Source organism: Pteronotus mesoamericanus, unplaced genomic scaffold, assembly GCF_021234165.1.
Source record: "Pteronotus mesoamericanus isolate MK-2021 breed Mesoamerican mustached bat unplaced genomic scaffold, CSHL_Meso_final contig_100, whole genome shotgun sequence".
In the NCBI taxonomy this organism is placed as follows: Eukaryota; Metazoa; Chordata; class Mammalia; order Chiroptera; family Mormoopidae; genus Pteronotus; species Pteronotus mesoamericanus.
In genome coordinates this window covers 983873-1001682 of record NW_026554999.1, presented here as the reverse complement: position 1 = coordinate 1001682, position 17810 = coordinate 983873, and the positions used below count along the sequence as shown (strand labels likewise).

Genomic DNA, 17810 nt, shown 5'->3' with positions numbered 1-17810 from the left:
TGGCATTCTTGGGCTAGTGGGCTTTGACAGGTTACTGTCTATCTCTGCTTGCTATGTCCTCCTTTTACTCTCTTTCTGTGCTCGCTGTTTTCCTCCTCCCATCTCCTCCCTGTTTCTTCTCCTTTAGGTCCTGACATTGGGCACTTTGCTTTTTCAGGCCTCATATTGTTATGGTTTTTGAGTTTTTTCTTTTTACTGTTTCCTTTTTTTTTTTAAGTTATTCATATGGATAGGCTCCTTATCTATTTGCTTTCCCTAATGTGCTTAAGGAAGGGGAAAAAAGTGCTTCTCACATGCAACTAACTGCTCAAATTAGACCACAAGCCCCTGAAGCATACCTGAGGGAAAAAATACACACACAGGCCCATAAAATATTTTTTTCTTTAAAATAAAGCTTACTTGTCCTATACTGGCTACACTGGCTCACTGTTTAAATTGATCCTGACTTCTAAAGTTTAGTAAAAGATGGTACTTTTCTCTGAAACTTCCACATCATCGATAAAAGCCATAATTAAGTGACATTTAAGACAAGACATGCTGCAAACTGTTTCTGAATCTGGTCATGAGATAAACTTATCAGTTGGATTTCATTGGCTTTCTAATCTAGGTGCTCAGTGATTTCAAGTGATTTCTAATACTTTTGATCATCCTTTTAAGGTAGGATGTACATTTAGAGGCTTAAGTTTAAATTAAGAATCCATAAGCATAAATTTCAGAAAGAGCTTCCTTATAAAATTAACAGGAAAGCTTCATTAAAAAATAATTTTCCTCCTCTTACCATCATTCCTGTATAGTCTAAATTGGAAATATTAATAATTACTGAGGTATTTGAATGTGACTTTGATTATGTGATGAAGTCACTGTTTGTTGCCTAATGTTTCATTGTTTTATGACATCCTAGGAAGCAACAGTATTCCCATTCACTTCCTTTTTTATTTCTAGTGAAAACGCAAATGCAACAAGGATTAATTTCTATAGCTGCCCGCACTGTTATTACTCATCTGGTAAATCACTTAGGCCATTATCCAATGAGTGGTGGTCCTGCTATGTTAACAAGTCAGGTGTGTGAAAATCATGACAATCATTACAGTGAAAGTACAGAACTGTCTCCTGAACTCTTTGAAAGTCCAAATATCCAGTTCTTTGTGTTGAACAATACGACCTTAGTATCCTGTATCCAGATCAGATCAGAAGAGAGTATACCTGGAGGGGGTTTATCAGCTGGTCTTACATCAGCCAATTCAAATGTCAGAATTATAGTACGTGATCTCTCTGGAAAATATTCATGGGATTCTGCCATTCTGTATGGACCACCTCCTGTAAGTGGCTTATCAGAACCTACTTCTCTCATACTTTCATTGTCTCACCAAGAGAAGCCAGAAGAGCCTCCTTCATCTGATGAATGCTTAGAAGATATAATAGTAAAAGATGGAATTTCCTGCCAGTTTAAAAGAAGATTTAGAGAAACTGTACCAACTTGGGATACAATTAGAGATGAAGAAGATGTTCTTGATGAGCTTTTGCAGTATTTAGGTGTAACTAGTCCTGAATGCTTACAGAGAACTGGAATCTCACTTAATATTCCTGCTCCACAACCTGTGTGCATTTCTGAAAAGCAGGAAAATGATGTTATCAATGCTATCCTTAAGCAACATACAGAGGAAAAAGAATTTGTTGAGAAACACTTTAATGACTTAAACATGAAAGCTGTGGAGCAAGATGAACCAGCACCTCAAAAGCCTCAGTCAGCATTTTATTACTGCAGATTGCTTCTTAGTATATTGGGAATGAATTCCTGGGACAAAAGGTAAGAACAAAGTAGGAATGTTTTCTTTTTTTCTTTTTCCCCACATTAGTCTTATTTCTCTTTTGATCAGGCATTTGTTCTTTTCTTCACTAAACTTTATCTACCAATTAGTTCTCTGACCAGTGGGCAGATTGTTTTTTGAGACCATGGAGTTAAAGCAGGATTCAAGGAATAAGAAGATAACCTAAATCCAATAAATTAAGTATTATCATTTTCATACAGACCAGTAGAACTATCTGACTTAGAAATTATAGCTCATATAATTGAAAAATATTTTATTTTTCCAACCTTCATGTAAGCTAATAGGAAGACCTTTTATCTTTTTCACAACACTTCTGATACCAAATGTGTGGATTTTTCACACCAGGCAGTTCAACACTACCTGGAGTTGACACAGACAGTTAAGGGCTCAGACCTACAAGACTGCTGCTCCTCACTCTGGGCCACCCCTACTTCTGACTAACCAGCTATAAATCAGGTGTTCCCACAACCCCCTCCTTGGGTTTGATAATTCACTCTGATAGCTCACAGAACATTTACTTACATTTACCAGTTTATTATAAAGGACAGGTAAAGGATACAAATAAACAGCCAGATATAGAGGTATATAGGATAAGATCTGGAAGGGTCCAAAGTGCAGGAGCTTCTGTCCCTGTGGAGTTGTAGTGTGCTCCCCTCCCAGTACCTTGAATGTGCTCACTGACCTAGAAGCTCTCCAAACCTCATAGTTTGGGATTTTTATGGAGGCCTCATCATACAGGCATAATTGATATTAACTCAACCTCCAGCGTTTCCCCCCTACCCAGAGGTAGAGCTGAAAGTTTCAACCTTCTAATCGTGGTTGCCCTTTCTGGTGACAAGGCCTCATCCTCAGGTTATCCAGGAGCCCACCAAGAGTCACCTCATTGGAACAAAAGATGCTGCAAGTACTCAGGAAATCCTAAGGGATCTAGGAGCTGTGAGGATGTTCCTGTCACTTCCATCACTCAGGAATTGACAAGGGTTTTAGGATCTCTGTGTCAGGGACTATAGGCAGAGGCCTGGTATTATTTCTATGTCACATAAGCCTCACAATTTTTTTAAGACAAATATCAATATGATTATGTCTTACTTGTATCAGAGAAATTAATTCAAGATTTAGCATGAAAACCAGAAGAGAATCTGGATATCATTTTTTAAAATGTTTTCTTCTATGTATGAGGTTTAAACCTCATTTAAAACTTGGAATAAACACAAAGTATTCAAGTAGGTTAGGTAGGAGTTAAATGAAAAGGAATTAGACTTAAATCGGAAGACCCAGGTTAGAATCATTTAACCTTTGAGGAAATAACTCTGACCTCTCATAATGGTGAGGATTAAATTAGGTAATGTACATAAAGAACTAAAATTTTACACTAGCATAAAGCGTTACAACATTTATTTTTTAAATTTCTATGAAACTGAAAGCTGTAGGGAAATAGAAAAGCATTATTTAATGTATTGTTTCTGTCCAATTTGTAGTAGGAGGGAAGCTCAGATATCACTAGATAATATAAATCTTAAAGTAATTTAAATGCATATGACGAATTGAAATGGAGTTCTACTTGCTTGCTTAGTGTTTAACTTGATTTAAACCCTTCCATTTATTAGAATGGAATATACTCTGCCTTATGGGAAAGCCACATTATATTAGGAGCACAGTTTGCCTAATGGTATATCCAAATACAGGTAATTGGCTCTCATATAAATGCATTCTACTCTATTTTGCTGTAGAATGATCTGTATATTGTCCAGAGAAAAATTTAAAGTGAGAGGCTGTATTGTCAGCAAGCATTGATTTCATGATTATAATTTGCACACACAGTAATCCCCCCTTATCTGCAGAGGATACATTCCAAAACCCCCAGTGGATACCTGAAACAGGATAGTAATACCTAGAATATGTTTTCATGCACATACATACCTCTGATAAAGTTTAACTTACAAATTAAGCACAATAATAACTAGTAGGATAATAACTACCATATTGTTACAATTGTACTATTTTACAGTTGTAACAATATGTTGTAAACAAAGTTAGATGAATGTGTTTTCTCTCCCTCTGATAACAGGAGACAGCTACTAAGTGATTAACAGGTGGGTAGCACATACAGTGTGGATACACTGGACAAAGCGGTGATTCATGACCCAGGCAGGACAGAATGAGATTTCATCATGCTACTCAAAACCAGGCACCACATTTCTGATTTATTTCTAGAATTTTCCATTTAATGTTTTTGGAACTCAGTTGACCACGGGTAACTGAAACCATGGGTAAGGGGTAGGGAAACTACTGTTATTTTGTACCTATAGAACATAGTTGGTAAATGTACACATATATTACTTCATAGTGTATAAAATGCAGCAGAAAACAAGGAAGAAAGCAAATTCCATCCAGATTACACATGCATACTCAGTAATGATTCAGATTTTGAGAATATTTTATCTCATGAGGAAAAACTTTCTCACTTTATGAAACTATTGAGGAGTTTCCAAGTATTTTTATTCACTTATTTCCAGCTATGAGTTTGGGAGGCTCACAGCATCTGCAAAGAAAAATGAAATGGTCAGTAGATAATGATCCACTGGCAGATTTTTGTGAGGGTCTGGGTATAAATAATGACATATATTCTTTACATTTTTTTAAGGTTTGCTCTCCTTTGTGTTAGAAGTATAAGGCAAGAAAAGTGTTAAGAGTTGCCTGAGTAGAGTGGAAAGTATTTCTGGGACTGTCGTTCACTACCAAGGTGATGAAAATATTTATAATTTTTCTGTTTAGGAGGAGCTTTCATCTCCTGAAGAAAAATGAAAAACTACTTAGAGAGCTGAGGAACTTGGATTCAAGACAGTGGTAAGTTGTTGGAAAACCTCAAATTTGTAACTAGCAACTGTCAGCTATTTCTCTGTTTATATGTGAATAATACTGTATTATTGAGTTAACAACTTTCTGAGCAAAATCTATGTTTTATTTACTGATACCTTAGAAATAATAAACTTTTAAGGATAAAAATACAGGGCTACCTTAAAATGTTTGGTATCTTTGAATTGGTTATACCTTTTTATGCATTTCGGAATCATTTTTCAAACTGCAGAAATCATATTGAACCTATCATCTTTTGTTTGTTTGTTTGTTTTCCCACACTTAGACATTTCAAATATACCTTTTGTGATTAGCCTAAGAGGCCTCAAGTAAAATGACTGGTGAATACACGCTGGTACCTACCAAAATAATATTGGGACACAAGGTGGATATAGTTTGTTATATTGCTATAACTCTGATTTCTCTTTAAGTCCTTGAATATGTACACATTTAAATGTGGATTTTGATGCATAAAACCCTGTTATATCATTATTTTAATGATCTCTAGGTTTTTTGGTATACCTGGATGAGATTCCTTGGGAAACCAGTACTAGAACCTACAAAATATTACTTAACTGAAATTCCCATAAGGCTAATCCTTGTATATGTGCCTACTTTCCTTTCCAGTCTCATAAAAATGAAATTTTTGGATATGTACTTTTTTGGCAATGCTTTGGATGTCATCATTATTAAGAATGTGTTTATTTCTGAGATCTGAAATTTACAACCTCCTTAACATCCACATTTGTTCTTGTGTCTTAACTGGTGTTTCACACTTTCATATCTCCAGTTTTTTACTTTTCCTATTCCCACAGTAAATCTGCCCACCTACCTCCAATTTCACCTGCCTTCCTATCCAGGACACTCACACATTGTCAACTATTTTTAAAATACATCTGGAACCCTAAAAATTATTTTACATTTAAGTTTACACATATGCACACGCATGTGCCAGTTATCATTCTCTAATCAGAATCATTTTGTAAATATTTTATTCATTCATGCATGCATGCATGCATGCATTCATTCATTCATTCATTTATTGGAAGGAGGGGAGAGAAGCATCATTCGGTTGCCTCTCTTACACAGCCCAACCGGGGACAAACCCACAACCTGGGGATGTGCCTGACAAGGTATCTAACCATGGACCTTTTGCTTTGCAGGACAGTGCCCAACCAGACTGAGCCACACTAGTCAGCGCTCTAATCAGAATCATTTTTAACATCTACTTTCTCTACTCCTAGGCAGCAGTACCTTACTAGATAAAATTATCAATCAAGTGTGATATAAAGCATTATTGTATATTTATGCTCCTTTACTTCAACAGTCTTCTCAACTGTTTTGCAAATTTCTTATCCATGTTTAATTTTTAGTCAGGTTCTCGCAGTAATTATTATACACCACTTCTTTGTTCTGATACCCCTTCATTATTGTCAAAAGGTCATCTCTATTCTAACCTCACTATGAATTCAGTTGAAATATTTGAGCTACTGTATGAAAGACAGTCTGCTAGAACAGTAATTCTTAACCTTTGTTCTTGCTCCACATATTGACATTTTAACACACATTAGTCTGATTAATTAAGTCCAGTGATTTCTGACAATTGGGAAGCTCACTTGATATAAGCCACCCACCATGCCATCACTATTTTACAAGAATGCAAAGTGAATATGATTATTCAGGCCTTTTCACATATCAAACAACTCTGCCTTACATCTTTGTCTCTTTTAATTTCTATGTTGAGTCATCATCTCTTGCTCACCTTCACTTTCAAGGTAGCCATTTTTCGTCTCTCTACACTTCTGCTTCCCACCTTCTCTGCCTGCTATAGTATCTTTAAAAAGTTACCCCTTTTTGATCTTGAATTTCTTTTTTTTTCAATTGTTCAAATACATTTGTCTCCATTTTCCTGCTACCCCTTTGGCTTTGTCCATGGGTCCTTTATACATGCTCCTTGATAACCCTTCCTCTTCTTTCCCCTGTTAACCTTGTCCTCTCTTCTTATTGTCAGTTCTTTATTTCAGTGACTCTGCTTATATTTTGCTTGCTTGTTTGTTTTGTTGATTAGGTTCCACTTATAAGTGAGATCATTTGATGTTTGCCTTTCACTGCCTGGCTTATTTCACTTAGCAAAATGCTCTCCAGTTCCATCCATGCTGTCGCGAAGGGTAGTCGCTCTTTCTTTCTTTCTGCTGCGTAGTATCCTATTGTGTAAATGTACCATAGTTTTTTGTTCCACTCATTTATTGCACTTAGGTTGCTTCCAGCACTTGTCTATTGTAAGTTGTGCTGTTACGAACACTGGGGTGCACAGGTTCTTTTGAATTGGTGTTTTGGGATTCCTAGGCTCTAATCCCAGCAGTGGAATTGCTGGGTCAAAAGGCAGTTCCATTTTTAGCTTTTTGAGGAAATCCCAAACTGTTTTCTACAGTGGCTGCACCAGTCTGCATTCTCACCAACAGTGTACTAGGGTTCTCTTTTTTCTGCAGCCTCTCCAGCACTTGTTTGTTGATTTGTTTACGATGGCCATTCTGAGTGACGTGAAGTGGTATCTCATTGTGGTTTTAATTTGCATTTCTCTTATGGCTAGTGATGATGGGCATCCTTTCATATGTCTCTGGGCCCTGTGTATGTCCTTCTTGGAGAAGTGTCTGTTCAGGTCCCTTGTCCATTTTTTAATTGGATTGTTTGTCTTCCTGGAGTGGAGTCATGTGAGTTCTTTATAGATTTTGGAGATCAAACCCTTGTCCGAGGTATCATTGGCAAATTTATTTTCCCATATGGTTGGTTCCCTTTTCACTTCGCTGATGTTTTCTTTAGCCATCTAGAAGCTTCTTATTTTGATGAAATCCCATTCATTTATTCTTTCCTTTATGTTGCTGCTTTTATCTTGAATTTCTACTCCTTTTACTGTATGCAAGTTTGTAATCTCTCTTTAAACAAAACAAATCTTTCCTCAGGCTATCCTTTCAAGCTATAAACCCTTTCCTGCCTGTTACTGCCAAATTTATGAAATAATATAGCCTTGACTCACATCTGATAATTCCTAACTGGTTGTTGTTTTTATTTTAACTTTTCTCAGAATGATCTTTTTAAAATAACATTTAATTTCTTTGACTTTGAAATAGAAAATATGAAACAAAAATAAACCATGTATTTATAATACTAGTGTTAACAATTGCTTATGTATCTTAAGGTATTTCTTTTTTGATAGATGTATTTATGATTTTTTGTTTTACAAAACTGGAATCATAATAATATATAGTTATCTTTTTAAAAATTTATACTGTGAACATTTATACAACCATTTTTTATATTCTTCAAAAATATTTATGATGCCACTTAAATTTTTAAAAATTTCTTGCCTAGGATGGATTTCTAGAACTAGAATTATTAGGCCAAAGCATAAGAACTTATTTTAGGCCATATATATTGCAAAATTGTTTTCCATTAAATACTAATTTCTAGTGTTAGCAACATTGTGTAAGAATACCTACATAACTTCAACCTTTTCATAAGTAAAATCATATAGTATTTGTCTTTGTCTAACTTATTTCATTTAGTATAATATCTTCTAGGTCCATCTATGCTTTTGCAAATTTTAAGATTTTATTCCTTTTTTACGGCCAAGTTATATTTCATGGCGTGTATGTACCACATCTTCTTTATCCACTGGGCACTTGAGTTGCATTTGTATCCTGGCTATCATAAGTCTTGCTGCAATGAACATAGAAGTATAAATGTTCGTTCAAATTAGTGTTTTGAATTTCTTCAGATGTATACTCAGCAGTGGAATTGCTGGGTTATAAGGCAGTTCCATTTTTAATTCTTTGAGGAACCTCCACACTGTTTTCCATAGTGGCTACACCAATGTGCAGTCCCATCCACAGTACATGAGAGTTCCCTTTCCTTCACATCCTCTCCAACACTTGTTTGTTGATTTATTGATCATTGTGTATATTGTACCAACCTTGCATCCAGGGAATAAATCCCACTTGATCATGGTGTATGATCTTTTTAATATAGTCTTCAACTTGGTTTGCTAATATTTTTTGAGAATTTTTTGGATATATGTTTATCAGGGATAAAAACCTATAATTTTCTTTCTTTGTAGTACTTTTATCTGGTTTTGGAGTCAGGATAATGCTGGCTCCATAAAATGAACTTGGGAGTCTTCTCTCCTCTTGAATTTTTTGGAATAGTTTAAGGAGAGGTGTTAGTTCTTCCTTGAATGTTTAGTAAAATTCTCTTGTGGAGCCATCCAGTCTGGAATTTCATTTGTTGAGAGTTATTTGATTACTGCTTCAATAACTTCAGATTTTCTACTTCTTCTAATGCATCTCCCAGACTTATGCTATAGTTAGGTCAGAGCTCAACCCAGTAAAGATGGCATCTGTGGACAGTGTGGGAGAGGAAATCTGCACAGGGATGTTGTTGGCTGTTTCTTCAGCCCTCTCCCAAACGCCACGCAAGCAAACCTTTCCTTGTATTACTTCAATTCACTCCGAGTCTCCATCTTTGCACCGAGGCCAGGGTGAAGTGTCTCCAATCAAGATTGTGTATGCTGGCTCTTTAAGAAGGTGCCTGGATTTCTAGCACTCTCTTGTATCACCCCGGTGGACAGATTCCCTGCTGATTTTTACGGTCAGATGTTGTTTAGGCTTCTCTTCTTGGCTCTGGTGTATTGGGCTAGGGAGCCCAACATGGGATTGATTCCCCTTGCTCCTCAGTGGAGCACCTTTTCGCTGAGATACCCCTCCAGATTCTGAACTTCCACAAGTGGATACAAGTCCAGCCCTTTTCACATCTACACCCTTCCTACAAGTCTTGATGGGCTTCTGTATATCCTTAGTTATAAGACTTCTGTTCAGATAGCCTTTAGTTGGTTATTCAGTTTGATTGTTGTATAATTTAGTTTTAGTTTTGATTTTGTTCTGAAAGAGGTGCTTGTAACTTCTACATACTCCTCTGCTATCTTGGATCCCTCTTAGGATTTGTTTACGCGTGCATGTGATTATTTTCTGCAAATAATCTCCTTTCTAAAAATTATGCATATTTTTGTCTATATTCTGTTTTATTGCACTGATCAGAAATTACACTACAGTGATACATAGTTATAGTAAGAGGGAGTATCTTCGGTTGCTGGTTTGAAATAGGTGCTTTTTATCATGCTAAGAAATAGCCTGTTTTCTAGAAGTTTTATAACAAAAGGTTGTTAAATGTTATTAGAAGCTTTTTCAGCATCAACTGAGATTTTTATATAATTTTTATTTCTTAACTAATTTTTATATATAGTGTTTCAGTATCACTAGATTACTAATATTAAGTAATTCTTGCGATAAACTCTACTAGGTCTTTTGACCTATTGTGTTAAATTTACTATAATTTTATTTTGAAATAGGGTATATAGTCTCTCTGTTAGCATATTCTACAGTTAATTTTTCTGTATTCTTATTACATTCTTAGAATTAATGTGATAGCCCATTTTATAGAATAATTGTTATTGTTCTTTGAAAATTTGGAAAAATAAGTAAAATTTCCAATTGTTTCAATTTGTTTTATCATGATTAGTCTTTTTCAGATTTTATTTTAGGTCTTATGTCAATTTAGTTTTTGCTTTTATTTTTTTACAAAATTCCATTGTATTGAGACTTTCAAAATAAATACTAGTAGAGATTCATACGTTCATAATTTTCTGTGACGTTTCTTATTTTAGGTTTCAGGGGTATAAATTTTTTCTGAGTTAATAGTTCCTGTCCATCCTCTTAGTCTCAACTTAGAGATCATTTTTTAATGAAAACCCTTTTCCTAAAGTACCCCTACTTTTTTAATCTTCTTCTGCAGTCTGTGTTTGGCTCTTTTCCCATGTGCTCTCACAGACCCTTGACACATCATAGCATTTATCACATTACTACTACTGCTGCTGCTGCTGCTGCTTCTGCTGCTGCTACTGCTGCTGCTACTACTGCTACTGTTACTACTACTACTACTACTATTACTATTTCTTACATACTTCCATTGCTTCTTTCCAAAACAGTTGTAATAATTCTCTAAGTAGTCTGTGAGTTGTTATATCCTAACTCTTCCCTATAATAATTTATCATTGGTACTAGATAGGTCCTTGAGGGTAGGAATCATATCTCTTTTGCTGTCTTGCTCAGACCTCTACTGCTCTATTGTAACTGTCCTTCTGACATTAGTGTCCCTACCATCAACTCTAAAGAATTCTCAGTCCACATCAGCCTCTTTGATTTATCTAGTTCATTTAATTAACTTAATAAGCATGTTTTAATTTTAAATCTAAATATTGCAAAGTGCAGAGAGTTCCAGCATAAACCTTTCCCCCTACACAGTTACCCTTTAATTCATATCTTGTATCAAGTATGGTACATTTGTTAAAGTTGACAAGCCAATATTAACATACTATTATTAAGTTCATAGTTTCCAGTTCACCCTTTGTGTTATATGAGTTTTGACAAATGTATAATGATGTGTATTCACCATTGTACTATTGTGGAATAGTTTCACTGCCCTAAAGAAACCATATTCTAATCCCCTAAAAATTTAATAGTCATCTACTCTTTTTAAAAAATGTTCTTCTTCCTGGCTCTATAACACTGAAAGTATCTTGTTCAACATCCTAATTCTCTAGTTATTTCCTGTTCGTCTTTACTGGCTCATCTTCTGCCTCCTACCCCTTAGCATAGTTACCCTTCTCATCGGGATAGCTCTTGTATCTTCTCACCCCTGTCCCTTTCTGTCCATGTATTCCTGTCTCTCAATTCTCAGTCGTGATTTTGTAGCTGCCTACTATAAATTTTTACCTACCTGCCTGCTACATTTCCAGGTCACCATTTTTTTTGCCAAATCATATCCTTCTGCTTATTTTTCCAGTTGTGTTCGGAAATGCCATTTTAGTCACCCAGACTTCACCATTTTCTTTCCCTTAGCCTTAGATTTTCATAATCATTATGTCAGTCCTTTCTTACTATCTCCCACCTCTATCTCCTTTTACTGATCCCAACTTCTTTGTTCATGCCCTTACTACTTCTTTCTAAGACTTATAACAACTCTCTAAGCAGTCGGTAGCCTCTCATCTCCAGGCTCTTCCACATGTAGACAGTCCTCAGCACCAGAGTAATTTTTATAAAGTAAAATTTTGATTTTATTCCTTAGTGACATCCTAGTGCCTGACCATACTCTATAGTCTAGAACAGCAGTTTTCACCTTTTTTTCATCTCATGGCACACATAAAATAATTCCTAAAATTGTAGACACACCAAAAAATATATTTTCTGCCAGTCTGACAAAAAAAAAAATATAGCTGTGATTTTGATTCATTCACACCAGATGTCTGTTGTTGTGCTGGCTGTTGTCATTTTTTAATTGACAATCTAAGGGAAAAGAGGTCAGTGTCCCTGAGTAAATAGTCAGATATTGCATGTTTTGAAAATTGTTATAGCACTCTTTGAAAATTGATTGTCTAGAACTCTCAGGCCATACCAGCCAACCTGGCCTATTCATGTTTCTTTACATTATCTTATAATTTTCTACTTCTTGGCTTTCACTAAACTGCTTTCATTCTCATGTATACCTTGAATATGTGGAGGGCATACATCTTCCTTGAGACAGCATAATTTCTTTTGATACTCTATATCAAATGAACCCATGACATTTTTTGTTTGCTTTTTTTAAAAAAATAAAGAACTTTTTAAAAATAAAAAGAAAATAAAGAATTAAAGAAAATAACAGTTTGCTTTCTTCCCCCAATACAATGGATTCGGATAAAAAAATCCATTCTAATTATGTAACATTAAGGCAACTTTTGAGCTTCTAAACCAAGAAACCTGGAAATATACCTAACTACTTGCCTGGAGAACTAGCGAGGACATAAATGAAAAGTTACTTTGCTTATACTCTTACCTACCTAGATCATTTATGGATCCTTTATTTTCTTTGACTGAAAGAACTAATTCCTGTTCCTCACAATTGAACCACTATTTTTACATTTCAAATCTCGATATGTTTTGTATTAGTATTTCTATTGCAGCATATATAACATACCGAGATTCAGAAATGCTTATAACTTAGCAGATTTCACTTTGAGTTTTTCCATAGTATGTATAATATTTTGCCAGTACAGCACATATTTTTATAGAATATTTGTGGTTGCAGATTCACTACTTTTATTTTTTTTCTAGTAACTTTTTCTCATTCACTTTTGTGGTGCATATTAATCTAATGATAGTACACCAAACATTTTAGCAGTAGTACTTAGTAGAAAAATAAGAAGGAATGGTGAAAGATTAAGATTTGACAGAAAAGGCCGCTGAATTGTACGAAGGACACATAACATGAAGGTGCTTTCTCTCTTTCATATGCATTCTAAAGGTTTATGTTGTATTTTTCTTTATTGCACATACATTTCTCTCAGCTTTTGGATTTATATAGTATTAGATGAACATTTCTATCCAGTTCTTCCCAGTTTCATAAATTATGATTTCTTAGTTCTTACTGATAATCCTTTACCTAGAAAAGTGAGAACACTGAAAAGTTGCCTTTCTGCCAGGATCAGAATTTACACATGGATCATGCATCCAAGGTAAATTCTTAACTGCTTCATTGAAATGTAATTCACATACCATACAATTTCCTCATTTATAGTATACATATTTTTAGTATATACACAGGGTTGTGTAGCTATTACAACAGTCTAACTTTAGAATATTTTAGTCCCTTCAAAAAGAAGCCCCATACCCATTATTAGTCAATCCCCTTTGTACCCAACACCACCTCTAATCCCCCAGCTGTAGACAACACTAATCTACTTTCTGTGACTATATATTTTTCTGTTCTGGACATTTTATATAAAAGAGTATGTGGTCTTTTTTACAGGCTTAGCACAGTGTTTTCAAAGTTCATCCATATTGCATTATGTCTCTATTTTTTTTTATTGCTGAATAATTTTGTAACTGTACTACATATTGTTTATTCATTCATCAGTTGGTAGACATTTGAATTGGTTTTACTGTTTGGCTGTTATGAATAATGTTGCTGTGAATATTCATGTACAGTTTGTGGGCATTTTATAGTTTTATAAACTTGTTTTAAACCTTATATGTAGATCTTTGATTCATTTTTATTTAATCTTTTGTATGTGGTGTGAGGTAGGAATCCAACTTCATTCTTTTGCATGTAGATATCCAATTGCCCCAACACTATTTGTTGAAAAGACTGTTCTTTTCCCCATTGAATTGTCTTTGTACCAGTGTCAAAAAGCAATTGAGAGAGAGAGAGAGAGAGAATGATTCTTTTTCTGGACCTATGGTTCTGTTCCATATAAATCTACATATCTATTCTTATTGGCAATACCACAGTGAGTTGATTGCTCTAGCTTTGTAGCAAGTTTTCAAATTAGGAATTATGAGTCCTCCAACTTTGTTTTCTTTATTAAGGTTGTTTTGACTGTATTGCATCTTCTGCATTTTCCTGTGAATTTTAGGATCAGCTTCCCACTTTCTACAAAAAAGGCACCTGAGATTTTGATAAGGGTTGCATCAAGTCTGTGGATCAATTTGGGGAATATTATCATCTTAAAATATTAAGCCTTCCCATCCGTGAAAGTGGGATTTTTTTTTAAGATCTTTAAGTTTCTTTCAATGGTGTTTTATAGTTTTCAGCATATAGCAGTTACTCTAATACTGTTTTGTTTAACTGTGTTTCATTTTATCATTGATGGGGAGGGGGAACAATTCTCTGTGGAGTTTTCACATTCTCCCCATGTCTGAGTGGGTTTTTTTCTGGGTACTCCAGTTTCTTCCCACATTCCAAAGATGTGCACATTAGGTTAATTGGCATGTCTAAATTGTCCCAGTGTATGTGAATGTGGGTGGGTGTCTTGGAATGGCATTTTGTCCACGATTGGTTCTAGCCTTGCACCCTGAGCTACTTGGGTAATCTCCAGCCACCTGCAACTCTGAACTGGAATAAACAGGTTGGAAAATAATCATCTTTTTATTAATTTTTCTTTAATGTAGGTATAGTTTATCTATTTTAATGTTTAACCAAAGTGTTTTGGGTCTTTATTTAGAAGTTTGATGATGTTTTTGTGACGAGAAATATGGAATAGGAACTTCAGTCTTATTTATATCAATTAGCCTATGGTAAATTGGTTTTATTGTACATCATTTCACTTAAAGTCACAGTTTTCAAGAACCTAACAGTGGTGTTGAGGGCTTACTATAGTAAGTTCTGCACTTCTGTTAAATATATACCAAAGTATTTTTGATGCTATTATGAAAGTAATTGCCTTAATTTTGTTTTCTGATTGTTTATTGCTAGTGTAGAGAAATACAGTTGGTTTTTATATGTTCATATTGTATCCTGAACCCTTGCCAAACTCATTTATTAGCTCTAATAGCTTTTTAGTGGATTCCTTAGAATTTCCTATTTACAGAATCATCTCATTTGCAAGTGGAGGTAGTTTTACTTCTTCCTTTTCAAATTACTAATTTAATCTCTTTACTCATTATTGATCTGTTCAGGAATTCTGTTTCCTCTGAGGTGGTTTTAGTAATTTGTATCTATCTAAGAATTTGTCCATTCAGTCTGATACATGTAATTTGTTGCCAAACAGTTGTGCATAGTATTCCTTTACAATTCTGTAAGGTATGTATTTCTGTAAGCTATGTAGTGATGTCTCTTCTTTCATTCCTGATTTTTATAATTTGAATTTCTTCTTGCTCAGTCTAAGTATATGTTGTCAGTTTTGTTTATTATCTCAAAGAACCAATTTTTGGTTTCATTGATTTTTCTCTATTGTCTTTCTCTTTTCTCTATTTCATTGATTTCCACCCTCTTCTTCATTATTTTCTTCTTTTTGCTTGCTTTGAGTTTAGTTGCTCTTCTTTTTCTAGTTTCTCAAGATTGGAGGTTTAGTTATTGATGTGAGATCTTTTCATCTCTTTTAATATAGGCATTTACATCCATAAGTTTCCCAATGAGCCCTGCTTTACTTTCATGCCATCAGTTCTAGTATGTCATATTTTCATTTTCATTCATCTCCAAGTATATTCTAATTTCCCTTGAGATTTATTCTTTGGCCCATCAGTTATTTAGAAGTACTTTGTTTCATTTCCACATATATATGAATTTCCCAAATTTTCTTTTACTGATATCTAATTTCATTCCATTGTGATTAGAAAATAAGCTTTGCATGATTTCACTCCTTTCAGATTTACTGAGGCTTGTTTTATGCTCTGCCATAAAGTCTGTCTTGAAGTATGTTCCATGTATGCACATGTAGAAGGATGTGTTTTCTGTTACTATTGGATAGCGTGTTCTGTAGTTGTCTGTTAGGTCTAGTTGGCTTATTCTGTTATTCAGGCCTTTTGTTTCCTTAGTTGTTTTGTCCATTATTGAAAGTGGGGTATTGGTGTTTTCAGCCATGATCGTAGAAATGTCTACTTCTACCTTTAATTTTTTCATTTTCATTCTATGTGTTTTGAAGCTCTGTTGGGTGCATACATGTTTTTATGGAGAAATTTTCCATGAATTTGGAGAAATAGGGAGAAATTTTCATTTCTCCTGTTAGATTAACCTTTTTAAGAGTATTAAATGTCTCTATCACTAATAATATTTTTTTGTTTTAATGTCTGTTATCAGTATAGTCACATCAGCCCTCTTGGTTACTGTTTGCATGGTATCTTTTTCCATTTCTTTTACTTTTAACATTATGCGTGTCTTTGAATCAAAAGTGTGTGGTTTGTGCTGGTTGTTTGCTTGATCATTTATTTACTTTCTAGTGACTTGGTTGTACTTAATGTTGCAAAGTCTATTCCCCTCAGAATGCAGCTTCTGACCTACCTGCTCAGTTTTTTTTCTTTTAATGTTTTTATCTTTTAACCTGGCTACCAAGGGGTCTCCTGGGTTGATCTAATCTACTTATTAATCAAAGTTTATGCTTTAATTCCCTTAACCAATTAGATTTTTATTGTTTAGCATGGATGTGTGTGTGTGGTTTGGAGTTGGTTATTATGTTCATAGTGTTTACGTTTTTTTTGCTCCATGTTCACCCAGAGACTAGGAGCTTGGAGGTTCACTCTCTGGTTGCTCCAAAGAGGACACAGCCTTGGGCTTGCAATCTTCCAGACTTGCAGGGATGACTGGATGCTATTTTTAAGTATTGGCTTCACAAAAGCTGACTCTGAGTTCAAGTACAGTATTATTGTTCAACACCAGGGAGGCTTCACCTTGTGTTGATAGGTCTGTGTGATTTGAAGATTGCTTTAATGTCTGTCCTACATCTCATTCTCGTGGCTCCTGTGTGGGTGCAACATAGTGCACATGCATGATCTTTTGACACTCAGAATTGAGTGTGCTCACAGGATGGCTCTTCCTGGCAATCTCCCCTTGGTTCTCTCTATTAAAACTTCTGGCTCCTCTGCTGTTGTGCTTGTGTCATGGAGCTGCCAGCTTCTCTTATCTGCTTTCCACCAAGATATCCTTTGTTTTTTTTGTTTTTGTTTTTTTATTTAAGATCTTTGTTTTTGACAATACCTTTTTAGATATGTCATTCTCCTAACTTTGTTCCAGAAAATCACTTCTCTCAGACTCAGCTGCTGCTGAGTTCTTGTCCTTAGACTTGCCTTTCACCCTGGGTAGAGGCCTTCTGCCACACTATGTCTTAGCTAGGGTCAGAGACCAATTTTTCCCGGAGTGACATCCTCACTTAGGGAGGGATGGGCAGTTCCTCTTCTTTTTATCTTGTCCTTCCTGATGTGAAACCTCCACCTTTCTAGTAAATTGGAGTGGGTAAGATTAGGACACATTTTTGTGCCTAAAGCATGTATCCTAAGAGAGGAAGCTAGATGAGGTAAGGTAAACCTGGTTCTCTCATCCACCATTGCCTGGAATCGAGCTTCTGCACCGTGGGACTGGGGAGGATGAAAAACAACAATTAGCCTGTCTTTCTCAGGATGAAACCATATTCCCAGAGAACGGGAGGGGAGAGGGAGCCCCTACATTGGCCTGAGTAGAATGACCAGGTTAAAGTTTCTGTAACATGGAAGTGAAGCGGTGGGTAGAAGAGCAGGTCATGGCTCAGTATCAAAAACTTACTCTTTT

General features: G+C 35.2%; 1 protein-coding gene across 3 annotated transcripts in view; it reads left to right on the top strand.

The window, feature by feature from the left end:
* RALGAPA1 (Ral GTPase activating protein catalytic subunit alpha 1) overlaps window positions 1-17810 on the top strand; it is a 260435-nt gene that overhangs the window by 163224 nt on the left and 79401 nt on the right. For all 3 annotated transcript variants that reach the window (XM_054588112.1, XM_054588037.1, XM_054587963.1), the window contains 2 exons: window positions 943-1807; window positions 4605-4676. In XM_054588112.1, the coding sequence (XP_054444087.1) occupies window positions 943-1807; window positions 4605-4676 (937 nt within the window). The remainder of the gene's footprint in view (window positions 1-942; window positions 1808-4604; window positions 4677-17810) is intronic.